The sequence below is a fragment of the Rhagoletis zephyria genome, unplaced genomic scaffold, assembly GCF_001687245.7.
Source record: "Rhagoletis zephyria isolate East Lansing unplaced genomic scaffold, Rhagoletis_zephyria_1.1 Rzeph_scaffold_00122, whole genome shotgun sequence".
Lineage (NCBI taxonomy): Eukaryota > Metazoa > Arthropoda > Insecta > Diptera > Tephritidae > Rhagoletis > Rhagoletis zephyria.
In genome coordinates, this window is record NW_016157206.1 from 160,477 (window position 1) to 178,258 (window position 17,782).

General features: G+C 37.6%; 1 protein-coding gene across 3 annotated transcripts in view; it reads right to left on the reverse strand.

Annotated features, from left to right (window-relative positions):
- The window catches only part of SPoCk (secretory pathway calcium atpase), a 148,259-nt gene that overhangs the window by 13,925 nt on the left and 116,552 nt on the right, over positions 1-17,782 (reverse strand). For all 3 annotated transcript variants that reach the window (XM_017635464.1, XM_017635479.1, XM_017635472.1), the window contains exon 2: positions 13,967-15,680. In XM_017635464.1, coding sequence (XP_017490953.1) covers positions 13,967-15,680 — 1,714 coding nt within the window. The remainder of the gene's footprint in view (positions 1-13,966; positions 15,681-17,782) is intronic.

Consider the following 17,782-nt stretch of genomic DNA (forward strand, 5'->3'; position numbering starts at 1 on the left):
AGTTTGTGTATTCTGAATGTTATTTATACTACCTGTTTACCGCCCACAAATATTTACGCAACCTATCACAAGGAACTACTACAACTAGGAACTACTGCATCTATTTACTATGTATGTATACACAACAGTACAAACAGCACAAAAAAGTAATCAAAATATATGTATGTATGTTTATTTATACGTTCGCGCAGAGGAAGAGCGGTAAAGATAAGAGACCAAAAAGCGCAAAACAGGCAGCAATTAAAACTCAGAGCGACTCAGAACGAAATCAATGGCCACGAACAAGTGAACGAAGACGTGTTAATCACATGACAAAACAATACACAAGACAATAGACACTGAAGACATGAAGAGATCGGTGCTAAGGAGGTAGACAAATGTCAAAGGGAGCTGCAAACTTGCACTAACCAAAACGCAAACAAAGGTGGTTGAGTACATATTCGAGGGAAATAGAGTGGCAAATTGCAAGCGCACAGTGGGATTATGCAATAGCAAATAAACAAAAATTGTAGTTGTGATGCAATGAGCAATGCAAGAAAGGAAGCTGCCTGGTGGACACACAATCGTAGAATGCCAATTCTTGGCAAGGACAAACAGAGAAGAATTGCACGGCATGATTGCTTTGCGACACTAATACAATGACCCCGATTTGGGTCGGTCGGCACAACGGGGTTATATTGCATGCAACATATATGTGTATGTATGTATAAGTGTGCTGCTGTGTGCAAGCGTACGTGTTGGGGTGTGGTGTTGTAGAGGGTCAATATAGTTTATGGACTTAACTATTATGCCACTGGGGGAAGAAAATATGTACTTTCAAGTGGTTTTAATGGGAACAACAAGCAAATAATTTCACAATCAGTTCACGAATTTGGCAATTGGGAATTGAATGCTAAGCGTGAAAATAGCTAGTGCTGAAAAGTTTAGTTTACAGGAGGAATTTATCGCAATGGCCGCAGGTTGGCGAGTGAGATTTGGTTGCGCCAGCTATTTAGTTGTGAGTGGTCTATTGTTTTTCTACTTCATAGAAACAGAAAACAAATAAGGAGGAAGTTGGACAGAATGGTTTTACTTAAATGCATTCTAAATTTAAAATTAAGTAAAGGCACTTCCTAATATGGGATATGATGGGAACCTCTACTGCAAATTAAAATGCATTCCCCATCTTGCTTCACAGAAATACTTAGATTCGTTGGATTTAATATTGTATGAATTTATGCTATTAGAAATTTTAAAAAAAGAAAAAAAAATTGTTAGATAATTTACAAAGCAAAACTGATGAATGAAGAAAAGATTAAATGTAAATATGTGTCATTATTTCTGACTCCTGCCATACTCCTTGGCCTGGAAAAGCCCAATTTTTATAAATTGTATTTAGCACTGCATAGTAAAAGATAGGTTGTCGTGTTGGAATCATATGTTATACACTCAGAAAAAAGCATTTCCTTAAATCAAGAAAACAGTATCTTTATTTTCGAGTTACTGTTTGTTCCTTAATATAACGAAAAATTTACTCAATTTCAGAAATTTTTCCTTAATTTAAAAATAGGGCATCATTAATTTGAAAAAGTAAATGTACTCAATATAAGTAAGAATTTCCTCAATATAAGTAATAATTTCCTTAAATAATTTTGAATTTTGTCAGTGCTGTTAAGACAAAGTTAATTGCTCTCCTGGCAAATGTCGGCTGTGGCATTCCGTGAAGACCACTGCTTCTGTTTCTGAGATCGCAGGTTCGAATCCGGTTGGAGTTGGTTAGAGTAAGGTAAGTCAATTATTTCAATTTAAATATAAATTACAAATTGTAAAATTAATTTCATATATGGAAAAACCTAAATTCTCAAATAACATAAAAAATAAATTAGATACATTTGTTTTTTAAATACAATTTAATAAATTTAAAAAAATAAAAATATACTGCTCTGCGACTCGAACCTTGCATCTCTGGACTAGCACTCCAGAGCTTTGCTCTGTCGGCCATTGCCACTGTTTGAGCGCCGCGAGCAAAATGCCATACTTATTCCTTTCACGGGGGATGAAATGGCAAGTAAATTTTTCCTAAAAACTAAGGAATTGTGTTTTCTTTAAACTGAGTCAAATCGTTTACTCATATTAAGGCAGCCATGTCATTGCCATGCCATTTCAAGGTAATATTTCCTTAGAATAATATACTTTTTTCCTAGCATCAGGAAATGTTTTTTCTGAGTGTATAGAACAATGTCGCCATCATCTTTTCCGCTCGAAGGACATAAGAATGCCGTTTGTTAAAACGAAAGATATTTTTCTTCCACTTGAAGGCGATTTTTCCTAAAATTTGCACCCGCATCTATCAAGAGTTTACGAGTGATAGTTCGTCAAGACTTGTGTTGCCCAATTTTAAATTTTTATATAACATAGATTTTAGATCGCCACATGTCCAACTATTTGTATACATTTCTTGATGCCAAGCAGAAATTCGATTCCTTTAGAAATGCCAATTTCTTGGGTAAGATAAGAAGAATTCGACCCTTTAAGAAAACGGAATAAAAACTTTTTTGAATAGTAAATTCAGAGTTACTTTCTTCTTTAGGCAGGGCTTCGTTGAAAATTACAAAGTGCACAAAATATAACAATACGTTAGAAGCTCTCAATAGGGCAGCAACAGGCCACATTCTAATTAATTAGTTTTTACTTTAACCAGTAAGAAACTTTTTAAGCAATTGAGTATTTGTCAAGGTTTCGTCGTCTTTTACTTCCATAAGAGGACACTTGAGGTGTTACGACGAATAATGATCATACAGCAATATCAGAAGATACAGGCATCTTTTCAATGAGCATATTTTTAAATAGTTCATAGGTATCTACATATGTAGGTCTTCTGAGGTCCGGCCGACATTAAAACATCATTGCTAACGTGCTCGCCGCATATAAACCGCCGCAGGAACATCTCACCAAGGATGTAACTTAGCTACAATAATTTTGAGCTTAGCATAGAAGCACACTTCACTTACTGAATCGGGATAGAACTACATAACTTTGAGCCTAGTGCATACACCGCCTCCCGGTGCAGCATTTGTAGGAGGTTTAGTGCGATTAAAGTTCCACATTGACTTAAGGGTTAAGGCTTTCGATGTTTCCTCCTCTGAAAAATATATAAACATATATGCGAGGAGCAACATGTTCCAGTGGGATGCCGATGTCCCCTCGATTCCTATTTATCATACTTTATAGTGGGAGTTTGGAAATATTTTCTAATTATGGCTTCGATGAGCAGATGGACAGTTTTCAGACAACTAGTTATTAAGTATTAAGGGGACTTTAGTTTAACCTGGAGCTACCAGTAAATGTTCTACAATATGCAAGCCCAGCGATTAAGCCTTAAAGGCGATCTCAAGAGTTTAAGGGCACGATACGAGGTGTGTCACTGCATATTTTACCGGGCGTTGTAGTGAAATTTCCTTGACAATGAATATATCAAACACACTAAGAAGATTAATAGCTTAAGGCCTGAAAGACACTGAAAAAGTCCGAGAGGCAGAAGGACCACTCCAGCGTATACTACTTACTCCACCTTCCCTGCTATCGAATTTTCATGCCACGAGACTACTTTTGACCATGATTCTCTTCTTGGTATCTCTGTGTCATATCTTTTACTGACAGTGAGCTTAAGTAGTTACCCGGTATTTCGTTTTTTTCGGTAAGTTTTGGCTACTGAGAATGGTAGTATGTATGACAACCTCTCTGTACTTTCCAGGTTTTTAGTTACTGCAGTCTTAGGGCAGCGTTTGTGCTGCCGCATTGCATGCCCATTAAATCTATTGGTAGAATATTCAGGATGATATTCATGGCTTCTGCGTGTGTTGTCCGCAAGGCAACACTTACATAGACTAGCGCGTTCTTTGTAACTTCTGCAGCATTACAACGGCCGCTTTTTTTCTCTAGGATTGGCCACCAAACGACTACGCCATATAAAAGTATAGATCCGTCTACTACAGTATACAACTAGATTTGGGGTCATACTCCACTTTTGACCAATAGCCTACCTGCAGCTGTATATGACTACTGTAGCCTTGCACGCCCTTTCCTGAGCATTTTTCATCCAGTTTAGAACGTTACACGATTTCAAAAATTTACGCGATATGACAATCCAATCAACTCTAACAACGCATCTTACAAGATGTACCCAGAAACTTCCAATTCTTACAGTAATATACTTTCTTATACTAATTCGCGTCCCTGTACGCTTGGGAAGCTTCCAGCAACAGCACAATGCAATATACTACGCGAGTAAAAAGTACGGCCAACCACATGCAATGCCAAAGTTGGTGCAGATGCTAGAGACCACTATAAAGTTTCGCCCCTTATTACTGTATTAAAGCGAACAAAGGTAGAGAGTTAAGTGAATTTGAGTGCATATGAACTTAATAAAGCCAAATTTGCTTTTGCACGACATTGTAAAATTGCATACAAGGGTTTATAAATAATGCACCCGCACATACAAATACATACATAGGTATAAGCATTTGAGAGAGTGGCACAAAATTTCAAGAGGAAGTCAGAAATTACAAATGGGATATCCAAGCTCAGATGCAGAAATTTGTATGTGAAAATAGCTACAAAGTATAAAATTAGACACGCGTCAGTATGTAGGCGAGTGCGTGTGTCCGTAACTGTAGATTTATACGTTTATAGTTAACTTTTGGCTTTTGCAAGAATTCAGCACGGCAACGTATTGCCGCAAGCAGGCAAATTGGAACAAAAGTTGAGTAACTAATAAAAATAAAACAGCGAATGCTGTGAGGGTAAACAGAAGGATAAATAAAAACAATTGGTTAAAGGAGAGCAACAACTTGCTGCTACACAACTTCTTCTTCTTCTACGCTGGTAGTAGACAAGCTTGCAAGAAAGATGGTCCGTCGTATGCAACTTGCACTTTGTTAGTTAGCAAGCAATGCAAGAAACAAACGCCTTATGCCGTGGCAACTGTCAACAACAATTTGGCAAATGGAAAAGTTGCAGGTACGGATATATTGCATTTGGAGAAAGTGCGCTTGTAGCTGTCTCCTTTTCAGATTTCCTTTTTCTTCTTTGAAGGAAGCAAGTTTCTTTAGCGCAGGCTCCATAGTGCCGCCCCTTGGCAAGTCTGTAATGGTAAGCGATGCTTGCCGCGCAACTGCTTTCTTTTTTTTTAGCTGCCACACAAGATGGAAGTGCAATAGGAAACAGCGTAGCATAAAACTCACAAAGAGCTTTAGCGTTGTCACAGTTAGCAAAAAGATTGCCTGCTCCACAAATTTTGATTTTATTTCATTTTCCTTCCTTATCACTTTTTTTTCTGTACTCGCCTGCATCCTCTTGCGCTTTGAAGCGCATAATAGCTTCATCTTCATAGCTTCTGCTGCTGCTGCTGCTGGTGTTTGTGTTGGCTTCGCTGTAACCTGGTTACTTTTGTTTTTGCATTCCACATTTAAATTGACTTTTCCACTTTTTATGCACCGCTAAACTCGGTAATTTATTTGCATCTTGTTTATCAAAGTTGCACTCAACTCGACTAGCAAAGGTGCGGCGTGGAGAAAGCAGCTGAAGGCATGCATGAGCAAGTAAGTAGTAGGAGATGGCAGTGAGTGTCTGCTTATGCTGCTGCAATATAGCATACTTTTAGGCGCTTTAGCTTATTTATGCATGCGAGTGCAAACCAAGCTTTTTTGAAGTTTTTCGCGATTTATTGAATATCATTTATGCATGCAATCCGATTTGTTATCGAATTAATCTGCTTTTCTGTGCAAAATTCAAACACAACCATGCAGACATATATGCACATAAATACATAAATCTCGTTATTTATGCATTTCTGAAATATTCTACGTGTGACTATTTGGTTGCCACAAATCCCTTGCAACACCACAAAACAGCATCATCTTTTTGCTTTGCGGTTGCTACGACACTGCTTCTTGCGGTCTCTGCTCTCGCCATTATTTCTTGTTTTAGGTGGATATTTTGCTTGCTAGTCACATAATGTGGTTTTAATTCGAACAAGCGAGCGACCAAGCAAGCGATGGTTAGTTAGGTTGAATATATACATACATACATACAGACACAAATGCATTTATGGACATGCATGAGCTTATGCATTCACATACATACCTACAGGAGAACTTCATTCATATTTCTTTGCAAAATCGTTAGCATTCAGCACGTATTCAGTGCACATCATGACTTTTTGGATGATAAAACTTTAGTGCCTGCCCATAATAAATTATAGAAGCACCAAAATAAGATAAATAAATATATAATTTGCATACATATTTACACATGTTGTGCCTGCCACCTTGCTCATAGTGTTATGTCTAGTTCACTGCATTCATCGCTTGCTCTATTTAGCCACGTTCGTTGGCAGTGGTGAAAGTTCATTGAAAATTTCATAGATTTTCGTGTATGTTTTAGGTTCGGCGGTTTATGTTTTCCGGGTCATTTCATCAGAGGGCAATTTAAATAGAGCCACAAACTTACGGTTGCACTTATACATACATCTAATGAAATGGAAAAGCTTACTAATGGCGTCAATTAAAATTGATTAAAGTGAGATATGTACTTGTAGGTAGGTATGCATGTAAATAAGATACATTTGTTTATGTTTAATACTAAATATTAAATAAACCACTAGTTTTAATGCATTATTCCAATCAAAGAAGATTTAAGGATTAATTAGTAATTGGCATAGAATACACTTTTCTCATAAAGTTATTAATACACGTACATATGTATTTAGAGATGAAATTATAGATTTTTGTTATCTCTGAAGTTCTCCTCATATTAACTAGAGAGTTTTTTTGGCTATGGAAATCCATGTAGTGGGATTAAAAACACTAACAACAACTGAATTATGTTAAATGGCTCACCGGTGGAATTTTCCGATGCATAATGGCTGAAGGACCGAAATACATATATATTTTATCGACGCACGAGGGTCAGAGCAGATTTTGGCCGTTTATACCAATAAGGCGAATCAATCGTTACGCTGGATTTCCACTAGGCATTAAATGACAAACATTTTAATGGCAAAGTTGGGCATTAAAAAATATTCATGGCATTATGTTTAAAAAAATTGGCATTAAATTCATTTCCACATGACATTTTAATTTAACTAAATGCCTCCAATTTTTTGTAATTTCAATGNAAGTCAGGGCGCGCCTCAACAAAACATGGAGAAAAGTCATTCTTCGAGAGCTATAAATCATCTCGTAGTGCATAAAAGTGCTTATATACACCGAGTTCATTAAAGATTGTTTTCAAAAACCATGGCCCGTAAGATGAACCACATGACAAATATATCTATATAAAATTGGGCTAAAGATATTCATCCGAATTTCTCTTCGTTTTATTAAACTAAAACGACTTAGAGATGAGTATGAAACTATAGTAGAGTGTGTGCTTTATTTTTGATTGAGTTTCACCAATTTTACTCGTTCTCTTGCGGTGTCCTTCTTGGCAGAGTTTTTTCGGGAACTTTTTTCACCTAGTAAATCTTTCACCGTGTGTGTTATCTCTGATTCTAAGAAGTTAACCTTCCTAAATTCCTTCCTGAAATGTTCGGATTCTTCGTTAGTATGGTCATACATAATACCCCCCTCTGCCTTTCGCGATCATATAACCCCTTTTATATACCTCGAACCTTTCTTGTGTATCAAAATATGTAGAAAGGCCAAAGGCTCGGCAGTTTTTTTATTGTAAGTTTATACGGTCTAATGTAAATAAGTACATCAGTTATAATGAGCTATATGTGATTTTTTACGGAGCTCCCATGGTTCCAATTTGTTAAAAACCCTTTTATAAAATTTATTCCAAAAATCCAACCAGTTATGTATCTTAAGTCTGGAGCACTCAAGCTGATTTATGTAGTTCTTTGGGAATTATGAAAGTCTTAGCTGTTTTTTTGTAAAATCAGAAATGAGATTCAAGATACCCACTGCGGAAACCACTAAGTCTGAGTGAATTTTTCTAACGAATCTTAACTGTTTAAATACTCAATTTTATTGGTCACTTTGATGACAGCGACGAAATTTTATCCAGCCTACACACTCAGAAAAAAATCATGTGTTTAAGAGAAATATATTTCGTTAACGTAAGTAAACTCTTTTTTCAGTGCAGATACATTGACTAAAACAAATGACCACGTGCTGATTTTCTTTAAATATTCGTGATGGTTTTCGAGCAAATTTTTTTGTTATTTTTATATAAAATTATCGTCTAAGCTTTACCCAAAACCGTGTAAATCACAGTTTCAAACTTTATACAAAATTTAGGAAAATTTAAAAAATTTTTAGAAAATTTTTATTCTGATTTTTTAGCTGTTTGGAACTTGCACCTCATTAGACTAAAATTGTATGGGCTATAAATCTGCATACCCAAAAATCTTCTAAAGATTCACATTAAAAAGTTGAATTTTCCTAAATTTTGTATAAAGTTTGAAACTGTGATTTATATGTTTTTGGGTAAAGCTTGAACGGTATTTTTATAGAAATATAACAAAAAAAATAGCTGGAGAAATGTTAGGAATATTAAAAAAAAAAAACACTAGGTCATTTGTTTGAGTCACTGTATATAAATTTTCACCTCATTCGGTTAGCGCTCAAAATAATCGAATGAGGATCTTTTTAGAAATTACAAGAACAGCTGAAATCATTACACTTTATGTCTCATGCGATTTGGTTTCAACACTGCAGCTCAAGAATAGCAAAGTTTCGAGCCAAGACGTGTGAATAAAACACTCCAAAACATTTAGAATGCTAGTGAAATACATTTAATATCACAAGCCGGCTTATTTTTGATATTTTTAACAAGTCGAACTTTCATAAATATAAATTCACGAATAACAAAAAAAAAACAAAAAAAAAATGCCCACCTGAAGTTCATATCAAAAATGTTGTGCCATTTAAAAATATTGGCGTAGGTATTGGTCAAATTAGGCTTTTTATAACTGCCTTATTACTTATCTGACTTTGCACTTATTAAGCCAAAAATAGCAATTTCAGTTGCTATTGCTCTGTTTTTTTCAACTAAGTACATTGGCAATCGATGTTTACGTTGGCAATAAATTATCAACATAATTAGTGGTTTTCAATTCGAAAAACTCCAAAGGAACTGCCAGCAAAAATATGCAGGCACTTAGGCTATCAAATCACGAATATAATGCGGGATTATCATTCATTTATGTTGAGTACATAGCAACAACAAAAATTTTAGCTTTTAAATGCGACAAGAGACAAATTAATAGCGGTACCACAAAATGCATTAACGAAAATTTAAATGAATTAAAAATCAATTTGCAGCTTATGCATTTAAAAAGGAGAATGGGTAAGACAAAATGGAATTTCAGAAATTTAAACAGCAGACACACAGGCTGTTATGGAATCTGCGAGTAAGTAACGAGACATAGCAGACAACTGGTGATACATACTTAGTAGGGCGATAGTTCAGCTATGGAGAAAATATAGCCGGCTATCGGAGAATCAAGGAAAGACAAGCATGGCAGATAACGAAGAAGAAGAACGTCTAAGGCACATACATACTTGCATATGTATTTGTAGATTTGTGGTCTAAGTACTAGACGACCTAACATTGTGAACATTGAGAAAATGTAGTCGAGTGTCAGGCTAAAGTTTAATGCTATGCTATAATTCATTTCGCTTGGGCGACAGTCAAGCAAACATACATATGTACATTTGTACTTTGGTACGAGTATGTCTATGGAGAAGTAAATATACATACGTTAACATAGAAGAAGCATGTAAGCTTGAATCTATGTTCGTGTCCTTAGTTAGTTGGCTCGTACGAAAACGATTTGTCTGTTGGTTATGGTAGGTACCATGTCCATATGTAGGTATGTATGTATGTGGTCGACAGTAACGATTGATAACTACTTGCGGCTACAAAGAGAAGTTTGCGGCAGACTCCCTTTCGGTTAATTAATTCAGTCACCAATAAGGATGGAATAAAACTAAAACAGAGGAAAGCACATCGCATATAGTGGTAGAGACCAGTCACTTGTGGCAGCTTTATAGCAAATAAAGCGATCAACCCGCGCCACAATCGAGCAAAGCAAAGAAAAGAAGAAAAGAATAGGAAATGTTAGATGAACAGTTAAGTGACGCGCTGATAAATATGAAAAATGATGAGTATAAAAAGGAGCATAAAATGCGCTGGTAGCAAAGCGATAAGCGCAGAAGTACAAATCTAGCAAACAATAAAAAATCAATGAACCAGAAATGCATGTAAAAGAAATCACGAAAAATAGATTTAAAAAAGAAAATCTATGCTTGACTACACTGAGCACAAGCAACCAGCATGTTTCTGACATCCACGCTGTTGCCATACCACTACATCCATAGCCATTTATACCCTCAGCGTCTTCGGTAAACAATGGAATTAAATTTTCGTAGCATGCACTTGGGCGCGCAAGCACCGAAACTTTTGGTTACAGTTAATTTAAACTTTAGAACTAACAAAATCCGCTATGACTTAATTTGCATTTTGTGCCAAGTGGGACTTGCTCCAGTCAAAAGTCGTGCACATTTCATGTTCCATTTGCTATGTCACTAAGCAAAGTCACAATGGTTACGCAAACAATTGTAGCAGCTTACTTTTGCTCTAGCTGTATGCAGCGTGCTTTTGTAAGCTGGCTAGTTAGTTACATACGTTTTTGATTGTCTTTGGTTGAGCATTGGCTATTTATTCTATTTACATGGTTAACCAATTTTTCATTTACAAAGTGGCCACAAACTGACAATGTTCTCATTTCAAAACCACATAAAGATAATAAAAGCTCATACAAAAGATAGCTCCACACCATATACATGGTTGGCTCTAAACTAAGTCCAAGAGTAGGGAGTGGGATACACTCGAAGGCCCGCTCATTAGACCTCTGCTTCCAAGCAGAACTCGCGGCTATAAAATAGCTTGCACTCTGGCTTATCGAATCTTCTCTTAACCTGCCATCATTAACTATGTATATACTCCGCTAAACAAGCAGCCATCAAGTCACTGGATTGCTGTGAGACCTCGTCAATAACTGCGATAGAATGTAGGAAAGTCCTACATTACAGTACTACATTCAAGGTGTTGAACGACTCGACAAATCTAGCCCAGCCTCGACAAGAAAAGATCCGACGCACTCGTTCGGTTATAACGCCCTTTACTAAGGCTGGTGACCGGTATTCTTACGGGCCACTGCTTAATGGGAAGGCATGCTAGCAAAATGGGTTTACCGGGCAATGACTTCTGCCGTAGTTGCCGCAACGTGGACGAAATCGAGAGTGTGGAACACTACCTCTGTCACTGGCCTGCTCTTATGTGGGCGAGAAGACGCTCATTTCAAGAATTCTTATGCTTTCTGAACATAACCAACTGGTTCTAAATACTTCTAGGTGAACAGACGGGTTCGAACTCGAGCTCTCAATTGGTATCGAAACGGCCCCACTGGGTCTAAGTGTACCTTTCTCCTACGTTGGATGAAGGCAACCGCTTCAACCTAATCTAACCTAACACAAAAATTTAGACTCTAGCGAAGTAAAAATCCATGGGCGAGGTAGACTTTGCCATCGGTGAGCTTTACCTTAAGCTAACTGGTCGACAAGCGCATTCCCTTTCCCGAAAGCGAAATGCGATAAGAAATAAATGAGAGTCAAGGTGTTGAAAATTTAAGCGCGCGAAAGCTGAACAGCTTATTAGCAGATCTAGGAATGCATCCCTCTCATTATCCTTCATACAACTGCCACAGTAGGGGCGTGAAGTGATGTTGGGCCCTCCTACATGAATTGAGATTGGGCAAAGGCCTCTTAAAACTCCCACCAATAACAAGATGTGATTGTTCAGTTTTAGAAGCTCCTTAGACGGGCGTAGTTCTACCAGTGACCAGAAGGACCTTGCTATATCATCGGCCATGCACTATAACTACTATATCACCATGGCCTGGAAACCAAATGCGCCACGTAATATGATGAGATCGAAAGAGAAGTCAGGCATTATATGGCCGTTTTAGAATGTATCATCATTATGACCTGATTGCCGCCTAGTTATCAAAATATGTGCTAACCACCTCAAAAGTGTAACAATTTTGAAGAATTTCATCCGCAACTTTCTCTTTTGTCACAACCTCCGCTTCGATAACCGACACACAATACCCAAACCTTCTTTCATGGCATGTGGGTAGTGACAGATCTACTCAGGCCCAGCATCGTTGTGATGTTATCGGTTAAGGCTGCAATGAAGTCGAAAACTTACAATTTCTAAGTGTTAAGCGCAAGAACAGTAGTGGACCGTGATAACCCACACGTTGGTGCATAAAAACCTCTTAGATTGTGAAGTTTAAACCGGCATTTCAATTGGCTTGCGAAAATTGATCCCCCGTATTCATTTTGGCACTCTTTTGCCATTTTCGTTACAGCGTACACATTTTTCAATCACTCCCGCTTTTTGTACGATCTGCATTTTCTCATAGACATTTGTACACTACTGCCAGTAGATTTCGTTAATTTGACAGAGTGCGGCTCTAAATCTCAGATACTTCAGCTGAAGGTCCAAACATTGGTTATGGGAAAATTGTTGCCCGTTAAGACTCTAATGCTAATAAAATATTTAAAAAAATACATAGAAATTTTTAGTGACGTTTTAGTTCCCAAGCAGGAGATTTTATTTTGAGTAATTTTGTGCCTTATAACTTTGTCGACGTGCTATCTTTGAAAGCATCCCCAGGTCTCTAATACAAAACTAGAAACACGGTCGAATTTCCACAGTAACTGGCACTCCTAGTACTTACTTAAATGTTTACCAAATGGTTCTCAACAGATCATTGGCATATTATTTCTCTCCCCCTTTGTGTAATCATTTCGTCTAAGAATTTTTCACATTATGTTCCGCATGTACTAGTTTCCATTCCAGAAACAACGCTTACTTACCAACATCCCTCTACAATATGCTATTTAGTCCTTCTAATACCGTTCTGCAATCTGTTTCACTCATCACTTCCTCCGCTGCTAGGTAGTCACCTCACTATGAAATTCTCCTAAATTGCCAGCTACTCTACCACCTCTTATTCCTCACTTCTCTAAACCTGCACGTTCCTTAACCCAGATCTCTATCTATCTATTGTATTACACATACACATCTTGGTCAACATTCTTTCTCCTTGAATTTCACATTTGCATCCTACATAGTCGCATGCCAACATAGTTAATTAATTTTGTTGGTACACCCAACCGCTTCAGCGTGTCAGCAGCGAATACACAAAAATGCATTTAATCTGATGTGGCCTTCACTGTAGTTGAAGCTAAATGGCACCTTCTACCACTTGCAGCATGGAAAAAATTGAGGTTAAAGTGATTTACTCGACAACGATTACTGTAAAAGCGGTATGTGCAGAAATTCCAAATTGTTCACATTTCGAAATGAAATGCACTTGAGTGTACGAGGCTCGAAGCGGACAGAAGATAATCGTCTACAAATTCGGCTATATCAATTTTGTTGAACGAAATTCCGGCAGATATATCTGTAGTGGTATGAAAACACAAAAAGAAATTCAACAATTATAGGGAAAGGATGGTAGTTAGAGTGTTTACTGTAGCTTTAATGATTTTGGTGACATTACAGTCGCTTACAACGATGTGGCTGATCGGTCTCGTCGACTCAAGTGCTGCTGATAAATCAAAGTTTACTCAACAACGCAAATTTGTTTACATACTTTTGGGCGCAAAAGCGTGCATGTCTACGTTCGCAAATTGCATGAGTTGCACGCAAAGTTTTTAAAGGCGAAAGTGAAAGAAACTTCAATGTTTTTAAGAAATTTTTCTATGTGACAAAGTCAAAGCGGATAAGCTTTTCGGTTAAGGACCACGTGAAATTCACAATTCGTGCAGCAAGAATGGATATACATATGTATAAAAATACTAACATAATAAATACCAATCATTTTATATTTTTATTCTCCACTCACCAATAGCCATAGCGGTCTCCTGCGCATCGCCGGTGACCATCTTAACGCGTACGCCGCTCTGCATCAACATCTCAATGGATTCGCGCACCAACGGCCTCGGCGGATCGGTGATGCCCACAAGACCACAGTAAATAAGATCCTGTAGGCTGCGTCCTTTGGCCAATGCCAACACACGCAAACCCTTTCGGCCGATTTCGTATGCCTCCGCTAGGAATTCCGCCTCATTCTGCTTCGTTAATGGCACAGTCTGCGTGCCAAACATGTATTTCGTACATTGTGGCAAAAGCATTTCCAATGCGCCTTTAGCAAAGAAAATTTCCTCCTTGTTATTGTTGTATTTGTGTATGCACTTGACAGCCATCATTTTCTGCTCAGAGGAGAAAGGATACTCCTGTATGCGCACATAATTTTCCGCCGTGGCGTACATGCCATTCTTCATGGCAACAGCGATGAGTGCACCCTCTGTGGGCTGACCGAGCAGCGTGCCATTTTGTATGTAAGCATTGTTGCAGACCGCACCTATTTCAAGCAAGTTGGTGATATTAGATTTGGCCATTTCGACGTTGTTGCAATTGCGTATGTGTATCTCGCCTTGGTCGTTGTAGCCTGCGCCAGTGACGTCGGCCATGTAGCCGTCGGATGTGATGATGATTGTTGCTGTCATCTCGTTTTTCGTCAAAGTACCTGTTTTGTCCGAGCAAATGACATTCACGCAACCGAGCGTTTCCACGGTAGGCAATTTCTTGACGATAGCATTTCGCTTGGCCATACGCATCACTCCGAGTGCCAGCGTCACAGTGACCACAATAGGTAGGCCTTCGGGTATGGCTGCTACTGCAAGCGAAACGCTGATATTGAACATTTCGGTTAGTGGTTTGCCTTGTAGCCAGCCCAACAGCATAATCACACCAATGATGAGGAACGAATAGAAACTCAATTGTGCGCCGAGTATGTCCATAGATTTCTGCAGCGGCGTCTTCGGCGCTTCCTCGGCTTGCATCATCTTGAAGACCTCGCCGAACTCGCTGCGCTCGCCAGTGCTGACTACGATGCCCTTGCCATTGCCACAACGCACCAGCGTGCCCATGAAAGCGACATTCTTCATATTTGTGTGATCTTTGTTGGTTGCGCTACTCAATATGAGTTCGGTGCTCTTGCGTCCCGGCTCCGTTTCGCCTGTGAAACTAGACTCATCAATCGACAGATCAATCGCTTCAAAGAGTCGAACATCAGCGGGCACGCGATCGCCCACATTCAAATATACTACATCGCCGGGCACTAGCTCACGCGCCAAAAACGTATCGAGTTGTCCTTCGCGCAAGCAATGACACTCAGGTGGCACCAGCTTCTTCAACTCCTCTAAGCTTTTCTCCGAGCGATACTCTTGTATGAAGGCGACTGTTACCACTATGATGATGGCTATCGTTATGCTGACAGCATCGTCGTACTGTTTCATTATCACTGAAACCAGCGCACTTCCCAGCAGCAACAGTATAAGCGGATTCTTAAACTGTTCAATATATTTCTTCCACGTGGGTTCTTCTTCATTCACATTCAACTCATTGTGACCGATAATTTTCGAACGATATTTAGCCTCGGTCCATTTGAGCCCGGTGCGTATGTCGACCTGTAGACGGCCAGCTACCTCGGAGGCGCTGTACGTCGATGACTCGGAAGTTGTCAGCAACATTTCGGGCGTTAGGGTTGAACCCGTCTGAAATGGAGGAAGATAGGGAAGATATTATTAATAGGATAATGGACAACTAAATAGACGGCGACAATGACTAGATAAGAAAAAAAAACAACAAAACAAAAATGTTCAGAGCTCATACATTGCTTAGTGTTCGAACAATGCAAGGACCCACTGTTCCCGCTGCTTTTGAACTGCAGAAGGTTTTTAAGTATTTAAATTTTTTCTCTATCAGTGTTGAAATCGTAGATTCTACAGGCTCCACGGACCATTCATCACACTTTTCTTTAACTATTCGACAGATACCGACAGCTGCCGAAGTGGACTTCAAACTTTTCAAGGATTTTGGAAAAGGGCATTAGGCCGAGTTGGTTAGAACTACTGCAAAAGCTCGAATTATTTATTGTGGATATACTTGTAGATATGAATATGTACATAATGAAATATTCCATAATGAATATTTACTTAGATATTGATTTTTATGTATATGGATGTGGATATAAATAAGGATATGGATTAGATGTAGATTGGATTTGAATATGGATATATATATAGATATGAATTGGAATATTGATATGGCTATGGATATAGATATGTACATATTTATATGGATATGGATATTGATGGCGATATGGATATGAATATGGATATGGATATGCAAATGGACTTGGATACGGATATGAATATGAATATGGATACGGATAAGGATACACGTAGATATGGAGAAGGATACTGATATGAATATGGATGCGGATGTGGTTATAATTGTGAGTATGTATATGTATATGGTTATAGCTGTGGACATAAATATGGATATCAATTTGGATATGAAAACGGACATGGATATAAGTATGTAGATATGGGTAAAGATATGGATATGAATATGGATGTGAATATTAATATGAATACGGATATGGCTATGGATATCCATATAGACATGGTTATGGATATGGACATGGATATGGATACGGATATGTATAAATTTAGATGAATAAGCATATGGATATGAAAAGGGATGCGGATGTACATATGTAGCTATTTGTATGCATATGGACATGGTTGTGCTTCTGTGTGTGCGGTATGGGTATGAATATTACAGGTTTGGATATAAATATGGACATGGGTATATAGTTATGATTATGGATTTGCACCTTTTTAAAGTTTCTGAAAAAATCACTCTCTAATATTACTTCTTATTGACGTTATTTCCTTAGATACCCTTGAATGGCAAGTGTAGGTAACTCCCAATCTACTGAATGTCTCATTAAAATTTGCACATGTCCAGTGGCACGGTGCAACAAAATGAAAAAAATCTCATCCCGAGGGTCTCATAGTATTTTTCTGACAGCCATTTTATGCCACCTCATTTTATATGAAATTCTGAGGAATTAAGGCAAAAACCATGTCAGCGAAAAAATTATTAAAAATCAACGGTATTTTGTAACTACATCAAACTTACAATTTATCATACTAAAAAATTTTCTTAAAATTCTGAAGAAAAGTTTAAAATTTTGGTGAAAATTCCTTGAATTTTTGTACAAAGTTTGAAATGTGAACTTATATGGTGTTTGTTGTAAAACTCGCTAGGCTTTTATAAAAAATATTAAACATTAAATAAACCAAAGACATATAGCCAAAACTGGTCATAATAAGGCGAGTCTATTATTTTTGCCACCAGTATAGGAATATTTTTTTTAAATATTTGCTTAAAAATAAAAACTATTAAGCGGATTTTCAACTTCTATAGCTCAAATTAAAGGTATAGCCATAAGCGACATTTAAATATAAGAGTTTTAAATATCTAAAATAGTTTTGGATGATTTCAGATATAGCTTTTTTCTTAGTAAGTACCTCAGAATTCCATCTATGTAAAATGAGAACTGTAAACTTTAAGGTTGCATAAAATTAAAAAAAAAAAAAAATCTGATACAAATATGTATTTGGTAAAATACGTTCCATCTTCTTTTTAATAACCTGACAGAAAAATACTATGCAACCCTAGGGATTAAACACTTTTTTCATTTTGTTGCACTGTGTTATTCTCGCGTCGCTATTAAAAAATGTTCTACATACAACCATTTCTCCGAGTTTTCTATTCATGGAACAAATTTACATTTGCAAATTTT